General features: G+C 47.6%; 1 protein-coding gene across 2 annotated transcripts in view; it reads left to right on the plus strand.

The window, feature by feature from the left end:
• Positions 1-20,678, plus strand: part of LOC130318576 (shootin-1-like) — a 56,436-nt gene extending 35,758 nt beyond the window's left edge. The window contains exons 13-16 of one of the 2 annotated variants that reach the window (XM_056552897.1): positions 15,622-15,713; positions 16,069-16,128; positions 17,670-17,838; positions 20,333-20,678. In XM_056552897.1, the coding sequence (XP_056408872.1) occupies positions 15,622-15,713; positions 16,069-16,128; positions 17,670-17,838; positions 20,333-20,481 (470 nt within the window). In that variant the 3' untranslated portion in view covers positions 20,482-20,678. The remainder of the gene's footprint in view (positions 1-15,621; positions 15,714-16,068; positions 16,129-17,669; positions 17,839-20,332) is intronic. The other variant, XM_056552901.1, reaches the window with a different exon arrangement.
• The last annotated feature ends 749 nt before the right edge of the window (positions 20,679-21,427 follow it).

Here is a 21,427-nt window from a genome sequence, read left to right on the forward strand (position 1 = left end):
TCAGGAGGTCCGTACAGTGTGTGATGTCAGGAGGTCTGTACAGTGTGTGATGTCAGGAGGTCTGTACAGTGTGTGATGTCAGGAGGTCTGTACAGTGTGTGATGTCAGGAGGTCTGTACAGTGTGTGATGTCAGGAGGTCTGTACAGTGTGTGGTGTCAGGAGGTCCGTGCAGTGTGTGATGTCAGGAGGTCTGTACAGTGTGTGATGTCAGGAGGTCTGTACAGTGTGTGATGTCAGGAGGTCTGTACAGTGTGTGATGTCAGGAGGTCTGTACAGTGTGTGATGTCAGGAGGTCTGTACAGTGTGTGATGTCAGGAGGTCCGTGCAGTGTGTGATGTCAGGAGGTCTGTACAGTGTGTGATGTCAGGAGGTCTGTACAGTGTGTGATGTCAGGAGGTCCGTGCAGTGTGTGATGTCAGGAGGTCTGTACAGTGTGATGTCAGGAGGTCCGTACAGTGTGTGATGTCAGGAGGTCTGTACAGTGTGTGATGTCAGGAGGTCTGTACAGTGTGTGATGTCAGGAGGTCTGTGCAGTGTGTGATGTCAGGAGGTCTGTACAGTGTGTGATGTCAGGAGGTCTGTACAGTGTGTGGTGTCAGGAGGTCTGTACAGTGTGTGATGTCAGGAGGTCTGTACAGTGTGATGTCAGGAGGTCCGTACAGTGTGTGATGTCAGGAGGTCTGTACAGTGTGTGATGTCAGGAGGTCTGTACAGTGTGTGATGTCAGGAGGTCCGTGCAGTGTGTGATGTCAGGAGGTCTGTACAGTGTGTGATGTCAGGAGGTCTGTACAGTGTGTGATGTCAGGAGGTCTGTGCAGTGTGTGATGTCAGGAGGTCCGTGCAGTGTGTGATGTCAGGAGGTCTGTACAGTGTGTGATGTCAGGAGGTCTGTACAGTGTGTGATGTCAGGAGGTCTGTACAGTGTGTGATGTCAGGAGGTCTGTACAGTGTGTGATGTCAGGAGGTTTGTACAGTGTGTGATGTCAGGAGGTCTGTACAGTGTGTGATGTCAGGAGGTCTGTACAGTGTGTGATGTCAGGAGGTCTGTACAGTGTGTGATGTCAGGTCTGTGCAGTGTGTGATGTCAGGAGGTCTGTACAGTGTGTGATGTCAGGAGGTCTGTACAGTGTGTGATGTCAGGAGGTCCGTGCAGTGTGTGATGTCAGGAGGTCTGTACAGTGTGTGATGTCAGGAGGTCTGTACAGTGTGTGATGTCAGGAGGTCCGTAGAGTGTGTGATGTCAGGAGGTCCGTACAGTGTGTGATGTCAGGAGGTCCGTAGAGTGTGTGATGTCAGGAGGTCCGTAGAGTGTGTGATGTCAGGAGGTCTGTACAGTGTGATGTCAGGAGGTCTGTACAGTGTGTGATATCAGGAGCTCTGTACAGTGTGTTATGTCAGGAGGTCTGTACAGTGTGTGATGTCAGGAGGTCTGTGCAGTGTGTGATGTCAGGAGGTCTGTACAGTGTGTGATGTCAGGAGGTCTGTACAGTGTGTGATGTCAGGAGGTCAGTGCAGTGTGTGATGTCAGGAGGTCTGTACAGTGTGTGATGTCAGGAGGTCTGTACAGTGTGTGATGTCAGGAGGTCTGTACAGTGTGTGATGTCAGGAGGTCTGTACAGTGTGTGATGTCAGGAGGTCTGTGCAGTGTGTGATGTCAGGAGGTCTGTGCAGTGTGTGATGTCAGGAGGTCTGTGCAGTGTGTGATGTCAGGAGGTCTGTACAGTGTGTGATGTCAGGAGGTCTGTACAGTGTGTGATGTCAGGAGGTCTGTACAGTGAGTGATGTCAGGAGGTCTGTGCAGTGTGATGTCAGGAGGTCCGTGCAGTGTGTGATGTCAGGAGGTGTGTACAGTGTGTGATGTCAGGAGGTCTGTACAGTGTGTGATGTCAGGAGGTCTGTGCAGTGTGATGTCAGGAGGTCTGTACAGTGTGTGATGTCAGGAGGTCTGTACAGTGTGTGATGTCAGGAGGTCTGTACAGTGTGTGATGTCAGGAGGTCTGTACAGTGTGTGATGTCAGGAGGTCCGTGCAGTGTGTGATGTCAGGAGGTCTGTACAGTGTGTGATGTCAAGAGGTCTGTACAGTGTGTGATGTCAGGAGGTCTGTACAGTGTGTGATGTCAGGAGGTCTGTACAGTGTGTGATGTCAGGAGGTCTATACAGTGTGTGATGTCAGGAGGTCTGTACAGTGTGTGATGTCAGGAGGTCTATACAGTGTGTGATGTCAGGAGGTCTCTACAGTGTGTGATATCAGGAGGTCTGTACAGTGTGTGATGTCAGGAGGTCTATACAGTGTGTGATGTCAGGAGGTCTCTACAGTGTGTGATATCAGGAGGTCTGTACAGTGTGTGATGTCAGGAGGTCTGTACAGTGTGTGATGTCAGGAGGTCTGTACAGTGTGTGATGTCAGGAGGTCTGTACAGTGTGTGATGTCAGGAGGTCTGTACAGTGTGTGATGTCAGGAGGTCTGTACAGTGTGTGATGTCAGGAGGTCTGTACAGTGTGTGATGTCAGGAGGTCTGTACAGTGTGTGATGTCAGGAGGTCTGTACAGTGTGTGGTGTCAGGAGGTCCGTGCAGTGTGTGATGTCAGGAGGTCTGTACAGTGTGTGATGTCAGGAGGTCTGTACAGTGTGTGATGTCAGGAGGTCCGTGCAGTGTGTGATGTCAGGAGGTCTGTGCAGTGTGTGATGTCAGGAGGTCTGTGCAGTGTGTGATGTCAGGAGGTCTGTACAGTGTGTGATGTCAGGAGGTGTGTACAGTGTGTGATGTCAGGAGGTGTGTACAGTGTGTGATGTCAGGAGGTGTGTACAGTGTGTGATGTCGGGAGGTCTGTACAGTGTGTGATGTCAGGAGGTGTGTACAGTGTGTGATGTCAGGAGGTGTGTACAGTGTGTGATGTCAGGAGGTGTGTACAGTGTGTGATGTCAGGAGGTCTGTACAGTGTGTGATGTCAGGAGGTGTGTACAGTGTGTGATGTCAGGAGGTGTGTACAGTGTGTGATGTCAGGAGGTCTGTGCAGTGTGTGATGTCGGGAGGTCTGTACAGTGTGTGATGTCAGGAGGTGTGTACAGTGTGTGATGTCAGGAGGTGTGTACAGTGTGTGATGTCAGGAGGTCTGTACAGTGTGTGGTGTCAGGAGGTCCGTGCAGTGTGTGATGTCAGGAGGTCTGTACAGTGTGTGATGTCAGGAGGTCTGTACAGTGTGTGATGTCAGGAGGTCTGTACAGTGTGATGTCAGGAGGTCTGTACAGTGTGTGATGTCAGGAGGTCTGTACAGTGTGTGATGTCAGGAGGTGTGTACAGTGTGTGATGTCAGGAGGTCCGTACAGTGTGTGATGTCAGGAGGTCTGTACAGTGTGTGATGTCAGGAGGTCTGTCAGGAGGTCTGTACAGTGTGTGATGTCAGGAGGTCTGTACAGTGTGTGATGTCAGGAGGTCTGTACAGTGTGTGATGTCAGGAGGTCCGTACAGTGTGTGATGTCAGGAGGTCTGTACAGTGTGTGATGTCAGGAGGTCTGTACAGTGTGTGATGTCAGGAGGTCTGTACAGTGTGTGATGTCAGGAGGTCTGTACAGTGTGTGATGTCAGGAGGTCTGTACAGTGTGTGATGTCAGGAGGTCTGTACAGTGTGTGATGTCAGGAGGTCCGTGCAGTGTGTGATGTCAGGAGGTCCGTACAGTGTGTGATGTCAGGAGGTCTGTACAGTGTGTGATGTCAGGAGGTCTGTACAGTGTGTGATGTCAGGAGGTCTGTGCAGTGTGTGATGTCAGGAGGTCTGTACAGTGTGTGATGTCAGGAGGTCTGTACAGTGTGTGATGTCAGGAGGTCTGTACAGTGTGTGATGTCAGGAGGTCTGTACAGTGTGTGATGTCAGGAGGTCCGTACAGTGTGTGATGTCAGGAGGTCTGTGCAGTGTGTGATGTCAGGAGGTCTGTGCAGTGTGTGATGTCAGGAGGTCTGTACAGTGTGTGATGTCAGGAGGTCTGTACAGTGTGTGATGTCAGGAGGTCTGTGCAGTGTGTGATGTCAGGAGGTCTGTACAGTGTGTGATGTCAGGAGGTCTGTACAGTGTGTGATGTCAGGAGGTCTGTACAGTGTGTGATATCAGGAGGTCTGTACAGTGTGTGATGTCAGGAGGTCTGTACAGTGTGTGATGTCAGGAGGTCTGTACAGTGTGTGATGTCAGGAGGTCTGTACAGTGTGTGATGTCAGGAGGTCTGTACAGTGTGTGATGTCAGGAGGTCCGTGCAGTGTGTGATGTCAGGAGGTCTGTACAGTGTGTGATGTCAGGAGGTCTGTACAGTGTGTGATGTCAGGAGGTCTGTACAGTGTGTGATGTCAGGAGGTCCGTGCAGTGTGTGATGTCAGGAGGTCTGTACAGTGTGATGTCAGGAGGTCTGTACAGTGTGTGATGTCAGGAGGTCTGTACAGTGTGTGATGTCAGGAGGTCTGTACAGTGTGTGATGTCAGGAGGTCTGTACAGTGTGTGATGTCAGGAGGTCTGTACAGTGTGTGATGTCAGGAGGTCTGTGCAGTGTGTGATGTCAGGAGGTCCGTACAGTGTGTGATGTCAGGAGGTGTGTACAGTGTGTGATGTCAGGAGGTCTGTACAGTGTGTGATGTCAGGAGGTGTGTACAGTGTGTGATGTCAGGAGGTGTGTACAGTGTGTGATGTCAGGAGGTGTGTACAGTGTGTGATGTCAGGAGGTGTGTACAGTGTGTGATGGCAGGAGGTCTGTACAGTGTGTGATGTCAGGAGGTGTGTACAGTGTGTGATGTCAGGAGGTCTGTACAGTGTGTGATGTCAGGAGGTCTGTACAGTGTGTGATGTCAGGAGGTCTGTACAGTGTGTGATGTCAGGAGGTCTGTACAGTGTGTGATGTCAGGAGGTCTGTACAGTGTGTGATGTCAGGAGGTCCGTGCAGTGTGTGATGTCAGGAGGTCCGTACAGTGTGTAATGTCAGGAGGTCCGTACAGTGTGATGTCAGGAGGTCCGTACAGTGTGTGATGTCAGGAGGTCCGTGCAGTGTGTGATGTCAGGAGGTCTGTACAGTGTGTGATGTCAGGAGGTCTGTACAGTGTGTGATGTCAGGAGGTCTGTGCAGTGTGTGATGTCAGGAGGTCTGTACAGTGTGTGATGTCAGGAGGTCTGTACAGTGTGATGTCAGGAGGTCCGTACAGTGTGTGATGTCAGGAGGTCCGTAGAGTGTGTGATGTCAGGAGGTCCGTGCAGTGTGTGATGTCAGGAGGTCTGTACAGTGTGTGATGTCAGGAGCTCTGTACAGTGTGTGATGTCAGGAGGTTTGTACAGTGTGATGTCAGGAGGTCTGTACAGTGTGTGATGTCAGGAGGTCTGTACAGTGTGTGATGTCAGGAGGTCTGTACAGTGTGTGATGTCAGGAGGTCTGTACAGTGTGTGATGTCAGGAGGTCTGTACAGTGTGTGATGTCAGGAGGTCTGTACAGTGTGTGATGTCAGGAGGTCTGTACAGTGTGTGATGTCAGGAGGTCTGTACAGTGTGTGATGTCAGGAGGTCTGTACAGTGTGTGATGTCAGGAGGTCCGTACAGTGTGTGATGTCAGGAGGTCCGTGCAGTGTGTGATGTCAGGAGGTCTGTGCAGTGTGTGATGTCAGGAGGTCTGTGCAGTGTGTGATGTCAGGAGGTCTGTACAGTGTGATGTCAGGAGGTCCGTACAGTGTGTGATGTCAGGAGGTCTGTACAGTGTGTGATGTCAGGAGTTCTGTACAGTGTGTGATGTCAGGAGGTCTGTGCAGTGTGTGATGTCAGGAGGTCTGTACAGTGTGTGGTGTCAGGAGGTCCGTGCAGTGTGTGATGTCAGGAGGTCTGTACAGTGTGTGATGTCAGGAGGTCTGTACAGTGTGTGATGTCAGGAGGTCTGTGCAGTGTGTGATGTCAGGAGGTCTGTACAGTGTGTGATGTCAGGAGGTCTGTACAGTGTGTGATGTCAGGAGGTCTGTACAGTGTGTGATGTCAGGAGGTCCGTGCAGTGTGTGATGTCAGGAGGTCTGTACAGTGTGATGTCAGGAGGTCTGTACAGTGTGTGATGTCAGGAGGTCTGTACAGTGTGTGATGTCAGGAGGTCTGTACAGTGTGTGATGTCAGGAGGTCTGTACAGTGTGTGATGTCAGGAGGTCTGTACAGTGTGTGATGTCAGGAGGTCTGTGCAGTGTGTGATGTCAGGAGGTCCGTACAGTGTGTGATGTCAGGAGGTGTGTACAGTGTGTGATGTCAGGAGGTCTGTACAGTGTGTGATGTCAGGAGGTGTGTACAGTGTGTGATGTCAGGAGGTGTGTACAGTGTGTGATGTCAGGAGGTGTGTACAGTGTGTGATGTCAGGAGGTGTGTACAGTGTGTGATGGCAGGAGGTCTGTACAGTGTGTGATGTCAGGAGGTGTGTACAGTGTGTGATGTCAGGAGGTCTGTACAGTGTGTGATGTCAGGAGGTCTGTACAGTGTGTGATGTCAGGAGGTCTGTACAGTGTGTGATGTCAGGAGGTCTGTACAGTGTGTGATGTCAGGAGGTCTGTACAGTGTGTGATGTCAGGAGGTCCGTGCAGTGTGTGATGTCAGGAGGTCCGTACAGTGTGTAATGTCAGGAGGTCCGTACAGTGTGTGATGTCAGGAGGTCCGTACAGTGTGTGATGTCAGGAGGTCCGTGCAGTGTGTGATGTCAGGAGGTCTGTACAGTGTGTGATGTCAGGAGGTCTGTACAGTGTGTGATGTCAGGAGGTCTGTGCAGTGTGTGATGTCAGGAGGTCTGTACAGTGTGTGATGTCAGGAGGTCTGTACAGTGTGATGTCAGGAGGTCTGTACAGTGTGTGATGTCAGGAGGTCCGTAGAGTGTGTGATGTCAGGAGGTCCGTGCAGTGTGTGATGTCAGGAGGTCTGTACAGTGTGTGATGTCAGGAGCTCTGTACAGTGTGTGATGTCAGGAGGTTTGTACAGTGTGATGTCAGGAGGTCTGTACAGTGTGTGATGTCAGGAGGTCTGTACAGTGTGTGATGTCAGGAGGTCTGTACAGTGTGTGATGTCAGGAGGTCTGTACAGTGTGTGATGTCAGGAGGTCTGTACAGTGTGTGATGTCAGGAGGTCTGTACAGTGTGTGATGTCAGGAGGTCTGTACAGTGTGTGATGTCAGGAGGTCTGTACAGTGTGTGATGTCAGGAGGTCTGTACAGTGTGTGATGTCAGGAGGTCTGTACAGTGTGTGATGTCAGGAGGTCCGTGCAGTGTGTGATGTCAGGAGGTCTGTGCAGTGTGTGATGTCAGGAGGTCTGTACAGTGTGATGTCAGGAGGTCCGTACAGTGTGTGATGTCAGGAGGTCTGTACAGTGTGTGATGTCAGGAGTTCTGTACAGTGTGTGATGTCAGGAGGTCTGTGCAGTGTGTGATGTCAGGAGGTCTGTACAGTGTGTGGTGTCAGGAGGTCCGTGCAGTGTGTGATGTCAGGAGGTCTGTACAGTGTGTGATGTCAGGAGGTCTGTACAGTGTGTGATGTCAGGAGGTCTGTGCAGTGTGTGATGTCAGGAGGTCCGTGCAGTGTGTGATGTCAGGAGGTCTGTACAGTGTGTGATGTCAGGAGGTCTGTGCAGTGTGATGTCAGGAGGTCTGTACAGTGTGTGATGTCAGGAGGTCTGTACAGTGTGTGATGTCAGGAGGTCTGTACAGTGTGTGATGTCAGGAGGTCTGTACAGTGTGTGATGTCAGGAGGTCTGTACAGTGTGTGATGTCAGGAGGTCTGTACAGTGTGTGATGTCAGGAGGTCTGTACAGTGTGTGGTGTCAGGAGGTCCGTGCAGTGTGTGATGTCAGGAGGTCTGTACAGTGTGTGATGTCAGGAGGTCTGTACAGTGTGTGATGTCAGGAGGTCTGTACAGTGTGTGATGTCAGGAGGTCTGTGCAGTGTGTGATGTCAGGAGGTCTGTACAGTGTGTGGTGTCAGGAGGTCCGTGCAGTGTGTGATGTCAGGAGGTCTGTACAGTGTGTGATGTCAGGAGGTCTGTACAGTGTGTGATGTCAGGAGGTCTGTACAGTGTGTGATGTCAGGAGGTCTGTGCAGTGTGTGATGTCAGGAGGTCTGTACAGTGTGTGATGTCAGGAGGTCCGTACAGTGTGTGATGTCAGGAGGTCTGTACAGTGTGTGATGTCAGGAGGTCTGTACAGTGTGTGATGTCAGGAGGTCTGTACAGTGTGTGATGTCAGGAGGTCTGTACAGTGTGTGATGTCAGGAGGTCTGTACAGTGTGTGGTGTCAGGAGGTCCGTGCAGTGTGTGATGTCAGGAGGTCTGTACAGTGTGTGATGTCAGGAGGTCTGTACAGTGTGTGATGTCAGGAGGTCTGTACAGTGTGTGATGTCAGGAGGTCTGTACAGTGTGTGATGTCAGGAGGTCTGTACAGTGTGTGATGTCAGGAGGTCCGTGCAGTGTGTGATGTCAGGAGGTCTGTACAGTGTGTGATGTCAGGAGGTCCGTACAGTGTGTGATGTCAGGAGGTCCGTGCAGTGTGTGATGTCAGGAGGTCTGTACAGTGTGATGTCAGGAGGTCCGTACAGTGTGTGATGTCAGGAGGTCTGTACAGTGTGTGATGTCAGGAGGTCTGTACAGTGTGTGATGTCAGGAGGTCTGTGCAGTGTGTGATGTCAGGAGGTCTGTACAGTGTGTGATGTCAGGAGGTCTGTACAGTGTGTGGTGTCAGGAGGTCTGTACAGTGTGTGATGTCAGGAGGTCTGTACAGTGTGATGTCAGGAGGTCCGTACAGTGTGTGATGTCAGGAGGTCTGTACAGTGTGTGATGTCAGGAGGTCCGTACAGTGTGTGATGTCAGGAGGTCCGTGCAGTGTGTGATGTCAGGAGGTCTGTACAGTGTGTGATGTCAGGAGGTCTGTACAGTGTGTGATGTCAGGAGGTCTGTGCAGTGTGTGATGTCAGGAGGTCCGTGCAGTGTGTGATGTCAGGAGGTCTGTACAGTGTGTGATGTCAGGAGGTCTGTACAGTGTGTGATGTCAGGAGGTCTGTACAGTGTGTGATGTCAGGAGGTCTGTACAGTGTGTGATGTCAGGAGGTTTGTACAGTGTGTGATGTCAGGAGGTCTGTACAGTGTGTGATGTCAGGAGGTCTGTACAGTGTGTGATGTCAGGAGGTCTGTACAGTGTGTGATGTCAGGTCTGTGCAGTGTGTGATGTCAGGAGGTCTGTACAGTGTGTGATGTCAGGAGGTCTGTACAGTGTGTGATGTCAGGAGGTCCGTGCAGTGTGTGATGTCAGGAGGTCTGTACAGTGTGTGATGTCAGGAGGTCTGTACAGTGTGTGATGTCAGGAGGTCCGTAGAGTGTGTGATGTCAGGAGGTCCGTACAGTGTGTGATGTCAGGAGGTCCGTAGAGTGTGTGATGTCAGGAGGTCCGTAGAGTGTGTGATGTCAGGAGGTCTGTACAGTGTGATGTCAGGAGGTCTGTACAGTGTGTGATATCAGGAGCTCTGTACAGTGTGTTATGTCAGGAGGTCTGTACAGTGTGTGATGTCAGGAGGTCTGTGCAGTGTGTGATGTCAGGAGGTCTGTACAGTGTGTGATGTCAGGAGGTCTGTACAGTGTGTGATGTCAGGAGGTCAGTGCAGTGTGTGATGTCAGGAGGTCTGTACAGTGTGTGATGTCAGGAGGTCTGTACAGTGTGTGATGTCAGGAGGTCTGTACAGTGTGTGATGTCAGGAGGTCTGTACAGTGTGTGATGTCAGGAGGTCTGTGCAGTGTGTGATGTCAGGAGGTCTGTGCAGTGTGTGATGTCAGGAGGTCTGTGCAGTGTGTGATGTCAGGAGGTCTGTACAGTGTGTGATGTCAGGAGGTCTGTACAGTGTGTGATGTCAGGAGGTCTGTACAGTGAGTGATGTCAGGAGGTCTGTGCAGTGTGATGTCAGGAGGTCCGTGCAGTGTGTGATGTCAGGAGGTGTGTACAGTGTGTGATGTCAGGAGGTCTGTACAGTGTGTGATGTCAGGAGGTCTGTGCAGTGTGATGTCAGGAGGTCTGTACAGTGTGTGATGTCAGGAGGTCTGTACAGTGTGTGATGTCAGGAGGTCTGTACAGTGTGTGATGTCAGGAGGTCTGTACAGTGTGTGATGTCAGGAGGTCCGTGCAGTGTGTGATGTCAGGAGGTCTGTACAGTGTGTGATGTCAAGAGGTCTGTACAGTGTGTGATGTCAGGAGGTCTGTACAGTGTGTGATGTCAGGAGGTCTGTACAGTGTGTGATGTCAGGAGGTCTATACAGTGTGTGATGTCAGGAGGTCTGTACAGTGTGTGATGTCAGGAGGTCTATACAGTGTGTGATGTCAGGAGGTCTCTACAGTGTGTGATATCAGGAGGTCTGTACAGTGTGTGATGTCAGGAGGTCTATACAGTGTGTGATGTCAGGAGGTCTCTACAGTGTGTGATATCAGGAGGTCTGTACAGTGTGTGATGTCAGGAGGTCTGTACAGTGTGTGATGTCAGGAGGTCTGTACAGTGTGTGATGTCAGGAGGTCTGTACAGTGTGTGATGTCAGGAGGTCTGTACAGTGTGTGATGTCAGGAGGTCTGTACAGTGTGTGATGTCAGGAGGTCTGTACAGTGTGTGATGTCAGGAGGTCTGTACAGTGTGTGATGTCAGGAGGTCTGTACAGTGTGTGATGTCAGGAGGTCTGTACAGTGTGTGATGTCAGGAGGTCTGTACAGTGTGTGATGTCAGGAGGTCTGTACAGTGTGTGATGTCAGGAGGTCTGTACAGTGTGTGATGTCAGGAGGTCTGTACAGTGTGTGGTGTCAGGAGGTCCGTACAGTGTGTGATGTCAGGAGGTCCGTACAGTGTGTGGTGTCAGGAGGTCCGTACAGTGTGTGATGTCGGGAGGTCTGTACAGTGTGTGATGTCAGGAGGTGTGTACAGTGTGTGATGTCAGGAGGTGTGTACAGTGTGTGATGTCAGGAGGTCTGTACAGTGTGTGGTGTCAGGAGGTCCGTGCAGTGTGTGATGTCAGGAGGTCTGTACAGTGTGTGATGTCAGGAGGTCTGTACAGTGTGTGATGTCAGGAGGTCTGTACAGTGTGATGTCAGGAGGTCTGTACAGTGTGTGATGTCAGGAGGTCTGTACAGTGTGTGATGTCAGGAGGTGTGTACAGTGTGTGATGTCAGGAGGTCCGTACAGTGTGTGATGTCAGGAGGTCTGTACAGTGTGTGATGTCAGGAGGTCTGTCAGGAGGTCTGTACAGTGTGTGATGTCAGGAGGTCTGTACAGTGTGTGATGTCAGGAGGTCTGTACAGTGTGTGATGTCAGGAGGTCCGTACAGTGTGTGATGTCAGGAGGTCTGTACAGTGTGTGATGTCAGGAGGTCTGTACAGTGTGTGATGTCAGGAGGTCTGTACAGTGTGTGATGTCAGGAGGTCTGTACAGTGTGTGATGTCAGGAGGTCTGTACAGTGTGTGATGTCAGGAGGTCTGTACAGTGTGTGATGTCAGGAGGTCCGTGCAGTGTGTGATGTCAGGAGGTCCGTACAGTGTGTGATGTCAGGAGGTCTGTACAGTGTGTGATGTCAGGAGGTCTGTACAGTGTGTGATGTCAGGAGGTCTGTGCAGTGTGTGATGTCAGGAGGTCTGTACAGTGTGTGATGTCAGGAGGTCTGTACAGTGTGTGATGTCAGGAGGTCTGTACAGTGTGTGATGTCAGGAGGTCTGTACAGTGTGTGATGTCAGGAGGTCCGTACAGTGTGTGATGTCAGGAGGTCTGTGCAGTGTGTGATGTCAGGAGGTCTGTGCAGTGTGTGATGTCAGGAGGTCTGTACAGTGTGTGATGTCAGGAGGTCTGTACAGTGTGTGATGTCAGGAGGTCTGTGCAGTGTGTGATGTCAGGAGGTCTGTACAGTGTGTGATGTCAGGAGGTCTGTACAGTGTGTGATGTCAGGAGGTCTGTACAGTGTGTGATATCAGGAGGTCTGTACAGTGTGTGATGTCAGGAGGTCTGTACAGTGTGTGATGTCAGGAGGTCTGTACAGTGTGTGATGTCAGGAGGTCTGTACAGTGTGTGATGTCAGGAGGTCTGTACAGTGTGTGATGTCAGGAGGTCCGTGCAGTGTGTGATGTCAGGAGGTCTGTACAGTGTGTGATGTCAGGAGGTCTGTACAGTGTGTGATGTCAGGAGGTCTGTACAGTGTGTGATGTCAGGAGGTCTGTACAGTGTGTGATGTCAGGAGGTCCGTGCAGTGTGTGATGTCAGGAGGTCTGTGCAGTGTGTGATGTCAGGAGGTCTGTACAGTGTGTGATGTCAGGAGGTCTGTGCAGTGTGTGATGTCAGGAGGTCTGTACAGTGTGTGATGTCAGGAGGTCTGTACAGTGTGTGATGTCAGGAGGTCAGTGCAGTGTGTGATGTCAGGAGGTCTGTACAGTGTGTGATGTCAGGAGGTCTGTACAGTGTGTGATGTCAGGAGGTCTGTACAGTGTGTGATGTCAGGAGGTCTGTACAGTGTGTGATGTCAGGAGGTCTGTGCAGTGTGTGATGTCAGGAGGTCTGTGCAGTGTGTGATGTCAGGAGGTCTGTGCAGTGTGTGATGTCAGGAGGTCTGTACAGTGTGTGATGTCAGGAGGTCTGTACAGTGTGTGATGTCAGGAGGTCTGTACAGTGAGTGATGTCAGGAGGTCTGTGCAGTGTGATGTCAGGAGGTCCGTGCAGTGTGTGATGTCAGGAGGTGTGTACAGTGTGTGATGTCAGGAGGTCTGTACAGTGTGTGATGTCAGGAGGTCTGTGCAGTGTGATGTCAGGAGGTCTGTACAGTGTGTGATGTCAGGAGGTCTGTACAGTGTGTGATGTCAGGAGGTCTGTACAGTGTGTGATGTCAGGAGGTCTGTACAGTGTGTGATGTCAGGAGGTCCGTGCAGTGTGTGATGTCAGGAGGTCTGTACAGTGTGTGATGTCAAGAGGTCTGTACAGTGTGTGATGTCAGGAGGTCTGTACAGTGTGTGATGTCAGGAGGTCTGTACAGTGTGTGATGTCAGGAGGTCTATACAGTGTGTGATGTCAGGAGGTCTGTACAGTGTGTGATGTCAGGAGGTCTATACAGTGTGTGATGTCAGGAGGTCTCTACAGTGTGTGATATCAGGAGGTCTGTACAGTGTGTGATGTCAGGAGGTCTATACAGTGTGTGATGTCAGGAGGTCTCTACAGTGTGTGATATCAGGAGGTCTGTACAGTGTGTGATGTCAGGAGGTCTGTACAGTGTGTGATGTCAGGAGGTCTGTACAGTGTGTGATGTCAGGAGGTCTGTACAGTGTGTGATGTCAGGAGGTCTGTACAGTGTGTGATGTCAGGAGGTCTGTACAGTGTGTGATGTCAGGAGGTCTGTACAGTGTGTGATGTCAGGAGGTCTGTACAGTGTGTGATGTCAGGAGGTCTGTACAGTGTGTGATGTCAGGAGGTCTGTACAGTGTGTGATGTCAGGAGGTCTGTACAGTGTGTGATGTCAGGAGGTCTGTACAGTGTGTGATGTCAGGAGGTCTGTACAGTGTGATGTCAGGAGGTCTGTACAGTGTGTGATGTCAGGAGGTCTGTACAGTGTGTGATGTCAGGAGGTGTGTACAGTGTGTGATGTCAGGAGGTCCGTACAGTGTGTGATGTCAGGAGGTCTGTACAGTGTGTGATGTCAGGAGGTCTGTCAGGAGGTCTGTACAGTGTGTGATGTCAGGAGGTCTGTACAGTGTGTGATGTCAGGAGGTCTGTACAGTGTGTGATGTCAGGAGGTCCGTACAGTGTGTGATGTCAGGAGGTCTGTACAGTGTGTGATGTCAGGAGGTCTGTACAGTGTGTGATGTCAGGAGGTGTGTACAGTGTGTGATGTCAGGAGGTGTGTACAGTGTGTGATGTCAGGAGGTCTGTACAGTGTGTGGTGTCAGGAGGTCCGTGCAGTGTGTGATGTCAGGAGGTCTGTACAGTGTGTGATGTCAGGAGGTCTGTACAGTGTGTGATGTCAGGAGGTCTGTACAGTGTGATGTCAGGAGGTCTGTACAGTGTGTGATGTCAGGAGGTCTGTACAGTGTGTGATGTCAGGAGGTGTGTACAGTGTGTGATGTCAGGAGGTCCGTACAGTGTGTGATGTCAGGAGGTCTGTACAGTGTGTGATGTCAGGAGGTCTGTCAGGAGGTCTGTACAGTGTGTGATGTCAGGAGGTCTGTACAGTGTGTGATGTCAGGAGGTCTGTACAGTGTGTGATGTCAGGAGGTCCGTACAGTGTGTGATGTCAGGAGGTCTGTACAGTGTGTGATGTCAGGAGGTCTGTACAGTGTGTGATGTCAGGAGGTCTGTACAGTGTGTGATGTCAGGAGGTCTGTACAGTGTGTGATGTCAGGAGGTCTGTACAGTGTGTGATGTCAGGAGGTCTGTACAGTGTGTGATGTCAGGAGGTCCGTGCAGTGTGTGATGTCAGGAGGTCCGTACAGTGTGTGATGTCAGGAGGTCTGTACAGTGTGTGATGTCAGGAGGTCTGTACAGTGTGTGATGTCAGGAGGTCTGTGCAGTGTGTGATGTCAGGAGGTCTGTACAGTGTGTGATGTCAGGAGGTCTGTACAGTGTGTGATGTCAGGAGGTCTGTACAGTGTGTGATGTCAGGAGGTCTGTACAGTGTGTGATGTCAGGAGGTCCGTACAGTGTGTGATGTCAGGAGGTCTGTGCAGTGTGTGATGTCAGGAGGTCTGTGCAGTGTGTGATGTCAGGAGGTCTGTACAGTGTGTGATGTCAGGAGGTCTGTACAGTGTGTGATGTCAGGAGGTCTGTGCAGTGTGTGATGTCAGGAGGTCTGTACAGTGTGTGATGTCAGGAGGTCTGTACAGTGTGTGATGTCAGGAGGTCTGTACAGTGTGTGATGTCAGGAGGTCTGTACAGTGTGTGATGTCAGGAGGTCTGTACAGTGTGTGATGTCAGGAGGTCTGTACAGTGTGTGATGTCAGGAGGTCTGTACAGTGTGTGATGTCAGGAGGTCCGTGCAGTGTGTGATGTCAGGAGGTCCGTACAGTGTGTGATGTCAGGAGGTCTGTACAGTGTGTGATGTCAGGAGGTCTGTACAGTGTGTGATGTCAGGAGGTCTGTACAGTGTGTGATGTCAGGAGGTCTGTACAGTGTGTGATGTTAGGAGGTCTGTACAGTGTGTGATGTCAGGAGGTCTGTACAGTGTGTGATATCAGGAGGTCTGTACAGTGTGTGATGTCAGGAGGTCTGTACAGTGTGTGATGTCAGGAGGTCCGTACAGTGTGTGATGTCAGGAGGTCCGTACAGTGTGTAATGTCAGGAGGTCCGTACAGTGTGATGTCAGGAGGTCTGTACAGTGTGTGATGTCAGGAGGTCTGTGCAGTGTGTGATGTCAGGAGGTCTGTGCAGTGTGATGTCAGGAGGTCTGTACAGTGTGTGATGTCAGGAGGTCTGTACAGTGTGTGATGTCAGGAGGTCTGTACAGTGTGATGTCAGGAGGTCTGTACAGTGTGTGATGTCAGGAGGTCTGTACAGTGTGTGGTATAGAGGTTTGCAGTTCCTGTTGGGATTATCATTTCTGAGCACTGTCGGTCACTCTGACTACTATCGCTAATATGAAGTCTTTGTATTAGCAGGAGGCTCCACCAGAGATGATGCCGTGAGAGAAATGATGGAAAGAATTAAGAGCGGAGTGATCCTGAGACCGGCCCGGAACGATAGAAAGGTTCATGTGCATCACTGGCTCCAATCTGCCCAATCCTATAATCTGTAATTTGTGTAACTAATAAATCTAATATGTGGAGAGAAAATGGGGAGAAATCCAGCAATGGATTATTCATAGCAACTAGTATGCCTAAAATGCCTCAAAGACATGAGTGGTTAGAGCGGGCTGTAGAATAGAAGCATAGCAGACTGTAGTAGAATAGAAGCCCAGTAAAATTACCTAAATTCCTGATTCTTTATGGTCAAATTAAGCAATTTTTTTACAATTTGGAAACTAGATTAGAACGGTCAGCGTTAGTTGTATCAATGACCAAAACATTTTTTTACATGTTTTTTTTATTTTTTTATTTCACCAGAATAAGGCGGAGGCGACCAAACGTAAGAGCGTCATCTGTGAGCTCCAGGGAATGTTGATGGTGAGTGTGAAGCCAAGAGGTTTGTCCATCTGATGTGTCGTGACTGAATGAGACCAGACAATTTATAAAAGAAACATCATTTCACACAACATGCGCTATGGTTACAGTACACACCAGGTGATCCTGACTAGCTTCATAGTCGATGCTCCCCATGAGTAGTTCTATAGAATTGTATGGGGCCCAACCTCAGCAACAATTGTATGGGACCCAACCTTAAGAACCACAGTATGAGGTCCAACCTCAAGAACCACAGTATGAGGCCCAACCTGAAGAACCACAGTATGAGGCCCAACCTTAAGAACCACAGTATGAGGCCCAACCTTAAGAACCACAGTATGAGGCCCAACCTGAAGAACCACAGTATGAGGCCCAACCTTAAGAACCACAGTATGAGGTCCAACCTCAAGAACCACAGTATGAGGCCCAACCTGAAGAACCACAGTATGAGGCCCAACCTTAAGAACCACAGTATGAGGTCCAACCTCAAGAACCACAGTATGAGGCCCAGCCTGAAGAACCACAGTATGAGGCCCAACCTGAAGAACCACAGTATGAGGCCCACCCTGAAGAACCACTGTATGAGGCCCAACCTGAAGAACCACAGTATGAGGCCCAACCTGAAGAACCACAGTATGAGGCCCAGCCTGAAGAACCACAGTATGAGGCCCAACCTGAAGAACCACAGTATGAGGCCCAACCTGAAGAACCACAGTATGAGGCCCAACCTGAAGAACCACAGTATGAGGCCCAACCTGAAGAACCACTGTATGAGGTCCAACCTCAAGAACCACTGTATGAGGCCCAACTTCAAGAACCACTATATGAGGCCCAACTTCAAGAACCATTGTATGGAGGCCCAACCTCAAGAACCACAGTATGAGGCCCAACCTGAAGAACCACAGTATGAGGCCCAACCTGAAGAACCACTGTATGAGGCCCAACCTCACGAACCACAGTATGAGGCCCAACCTGAAGAACCACAGTATGAGGCCCAACCTGAAGAACCACTGTATGAGGCCCAACCTCACGAACCACAGTATGAGGCCCAACCTGAAGAACCACAGTATGAGGCCCAACCTGAAGAACCACAGTATGAGGCCCAACCTGAAGAACCACAGTATGAGGCCCAACCTTAAGAATCACAGTATGAGGCCCAACCTCAATAACCATTCAATGAGGCCCAACCTCAAGAACCACTGTATGCGGCCTAACCTCAAGAACCATTGTATGAGGCCCAACCTCAAGAACGATTGTATGAGGCCCAACCTCAAGAACCCTAGATTCTATTGGTCTAACACCACCAGTCTCCACACTTCTGAAGTGATGGTCCATACAGACTACTCAAAGCTGCTTTCGCCTTGGGACAAGGTAGCTTTGAGGAGTCCATGTGAAGGTGCTCTTAGTCCATTACACTATACCAGGTGACTCCTCAGTCACCTCAATGTTTTTTCCTCCATGACATTTTCTTGGCCTAGTTACGTGGTGCCCAAATGAACTTTAAGCTACCCAATTCACAGCATTGTAATTGTTTCTTTCTATAGAACACCATAAGAAAACCAATGCAGAAACAAAGCCGCCGCCGAATGAGTCGCAAAGCCAAGGATAGCGAACTGGAGTCGGCTTTGCAGAGACGTCGACGGATAGTAGATACTCCTCAAAAGGCTGGAAGTATAAAGAACAGAATAGCACATCCCGAGAGTTCGGAGAAGAGTAAGTCAGGTTTCTTGGGTCTTCTTATAGTAGTAATATTCTTGTATATAGGAGCAGTATTATGGTAGTTTTTTTTTTGTATATAGGGAACAGTATCATAGTAGTTATATTCTTGTATATAGGGAACAGTATTATAGTAGTTATATTCTTGTATATAGGATCAGTATTATAGTAGTTATATTCTTGTATATAGGGAACAGTATTATAGTAGTTATATTCTTGTACATAGGAGCAGTATTATAGTAGTTATATTCTTGTATATAGGATCAGTATTATAGTAGTTATATTCTTGTATATAGGATCAGTATTATAGTAGTTATATTCTTGTATATAGGATCAGTATTATAGTAGTTATATTCTTGTATATAGGATGCAGTATTACAGTAGTTATATTCTTGTATATAGGATCAGTATTATAGTAGTTATATTCTTGTATATAGGAGGCAGTATTATAGTAGATATATTCTTGTACATAGGAGCAGTATTATAGTAGTTATATTCTTGTATATAGGGGCAGTATTATAGTAGTTATATTCTTGTATATAGGAGGCAGTATTATAGTAGTTATATTCTTGTATATAGGAGCAGTATTATAGTAGTTATATTCTTGTATATATGGGATCAGTATTATAGTAGTTATATTCTTGTATATAGGAGCAGTATTATAGTAGTTATATTCTTGTATATAGGAGGCAGTATTATAGTAGTTATATTCTTGTATAAAGGAGCAGTATTATAGTAGTTATATTCCTGTATATAGGAGCAGTATTATAGTAGTTATATTCTTGTATACAGGGAGCAGTATTATAGTAGTTATATTCTTGTATATAGGAGCAGTATTATAGTAGTTATATTCTTGTATATAGGAGCAGTATTATAGTAGTTATATACTTGTAAATATGAGCAGTATTATAGTAGTTATATTCTTATATATAGAAGGCAATATTATAGTAGTTATATTCTTGTATATAGGAGGCAGTATTATAGTAGTTATATTCTTGTATATAGGAGCAGTATTATAGTAGTTATATTCTTGTATATAGGAGCAGTATTATAGTAGTTATATTCCTGTATATAGGAGCAGTATTATAGTAGTTATATACTCCAAAAAAGAGGGAAGAAAATGGCAGCAGAGAACAATCTCCCTTTGTAACAGTCAAATCCTTAGGCAATAAACAGAGCTTATCCAGAAGACACGAGGTACAGGTGTGATTTGTGAGAGTCCATAAATATATATTGGAGAGAGGAGAATACAAAGACCGCACTCACCCACTGTATTAGCTTGTGGATCGTAGTAGATATTATTCAGAACGTCGGATACAGTTCCATGTGGTGGAGGATGTGGAGGGGGAAAGAAGCCAAACGCGTTTCGCTTCTTTCCCCCTCCACGTCCTCCACCACATGGAACTATATCTGACGTTCTGAATAATATCTACTACGATCCACAAGCTAATACAGTGGGTGAGTGCGGTCTTTGTATTCTCCTCTCTTCGATATATATTTATAGTAGTTATATTCTTGTATATAGCGAGCAGTATTATAGTAGTTATATTCTTGTATATATGGGCAGTATTATAGTAGTTATATTCTTGTATATAGTGAGCAGTATTATAGTAGTTATATTCTTGTATATAGGAGCAGTATTATAGTAGTTATATTCTTGTATATAGGAGACAGTATTATAGTAGTTATATTCTTGTATATAGGAGCAGTATTATAGTAGTTATATTCTTGTATATAGGAGCAGTATTATAGTAGTTATATTCTTGTATATAGGAGCAGTATTATAGTAGTTATATTCTTGTATATAGGAGGCATTATTATAGTCGTTATATTCTTGTATATAGGGAGCAGTATTATAGTAGTTATATTCTTGTATATAGGGAGCAGTATTATAGTAGTTATATTCTTGTATATAGGAGCAGTATTATAGTAGTTATATTCTTGTATATAGGAGCAGTATTATAGTAGTTATATTCTTGTATATAGGAGCAGTATTATAGTAGTTATATTCTTGTATATAGGAGGCAGTATTATAGTAGTTATATTCTTGTATATAGGAGCAGTATTATAGTAGTTATATTCTTGTATATAGGAGCATTATTATAGTAGTTATATTCTTGTATATAGTGAGCAGTATTTTAGTAGTTATATTCTTGTATATAGGAGCAGTATTATAGTAGTTATATTCTTGTATATAGGGAGCAGTATTATAGTAGTTATATTCTTGTATATAGGAGCAGTATTATAGTAGTTATATTCTTGTATATAGGAGGCAGTATTATAGTAGTTATATTCTTGTATATAGGGAGCAGTAATACAGTAGTTATATTCTTGTATATAGGTGGCAGTATTATAGTAGATATATTCTTGTACATAGATGACAATATTATTGTAGTTATATTCTCTTACATGTGGTAATATTATCGAAACCTTAGGTCTATTGATATGTTATTGATAATTCTCTCTCATCTCTTTTACCATCACAATATAGGTATAATTACAGAGGACCCGCAGCCTCCCCTGAAGACATTATTGGATAATAAGGATACGCTCAGTTCTGAGAAGCAGATTCAGAAAACATTGGTCCAACAGAACAGCCAGAAGAGGCACACAGAGGCCAGGCTAGTAACATGGCAATAGCACAAGGCACAGATGTAAGGACATTGTTGGAGTAACAAACCACTGAATACCAGTGACAGGGACCGAGGGGTAACCAAGAAGACACATCTAGGGGCCTACAGGGGACTTCAACTATAATGTCCACCTTGATGATATTTACTGTTTTGCGCGCCCTTCTGCCCCATTCTTGTAAGATGAACACATAACATAAAATAAACCCTGTAATTATTGTCAACAATAAATGTTATGTCTATAGCTGTATATAGGTTCCTCTATGGAGGTGTCCATCATAATCACATGGTTAAGATAGTAGTAAAAGAGATCACGTCCAACCAATAACCCTACTGTGGTGATCCAGAAGAAGGCATAAAACCCTTTAGGAGATGGTCACAAAATGTCCTATACTAGAAGAATAAGATCCTTCACAACTCCAAATATGGCAATGAGAACAAATCCCAGAACCCATAGTGGTCAAGATTTTGGTATCGCCACCGATCCTGAGATGGTAAGTGGTTTTTCTGGGGGTAAAAAAGTGCCCTCTAAAAAAAAAAAAAAATTATTATTATATTTTTGTTCCATTGATTTTAGAGAGTGACTATGAGTGTTCAGCCAATTGTACACCAGGTAGGCGGGAGGGGGGATAACATCCAATCCTTAAAATCACTGCCCCCCTAGGACAAACTATAAAGACATATAGAGTCACCCTATATGGGGCGGTTGTCATATGAATCCCTATCTCTTTCTGGTAATCCGAGAAGCACCAGCCTTGGATCCCAGATTATAAGATAACAACAAGTCCTATAGCTCCCAAAAATTCCAATTTTCATATCCTCTAAAATAATCAATAGGTACACAACGCGTTTCGGACCTATTCATGGCCGTATATCACATCTATTTTGAATCATGCCACCTCCATATGGGTCCTAGATGGCACATACAAGCTGAAAAAGCTGCTACAAAAGTATAT

Source organism: Hyla sarda, chromosome 1, assembly GCF_029499605.1.
Source record: "Hyla sarda isolate aHylSar1 chromosome 1, aHylSar1.hap1, whole genome shotgun sequence".
Lineage (NCBI taxonomy): Eukaryota > Metazoa > Chordata > Amphibia > Anura > Hylidae > Hyla > Hyla sarda.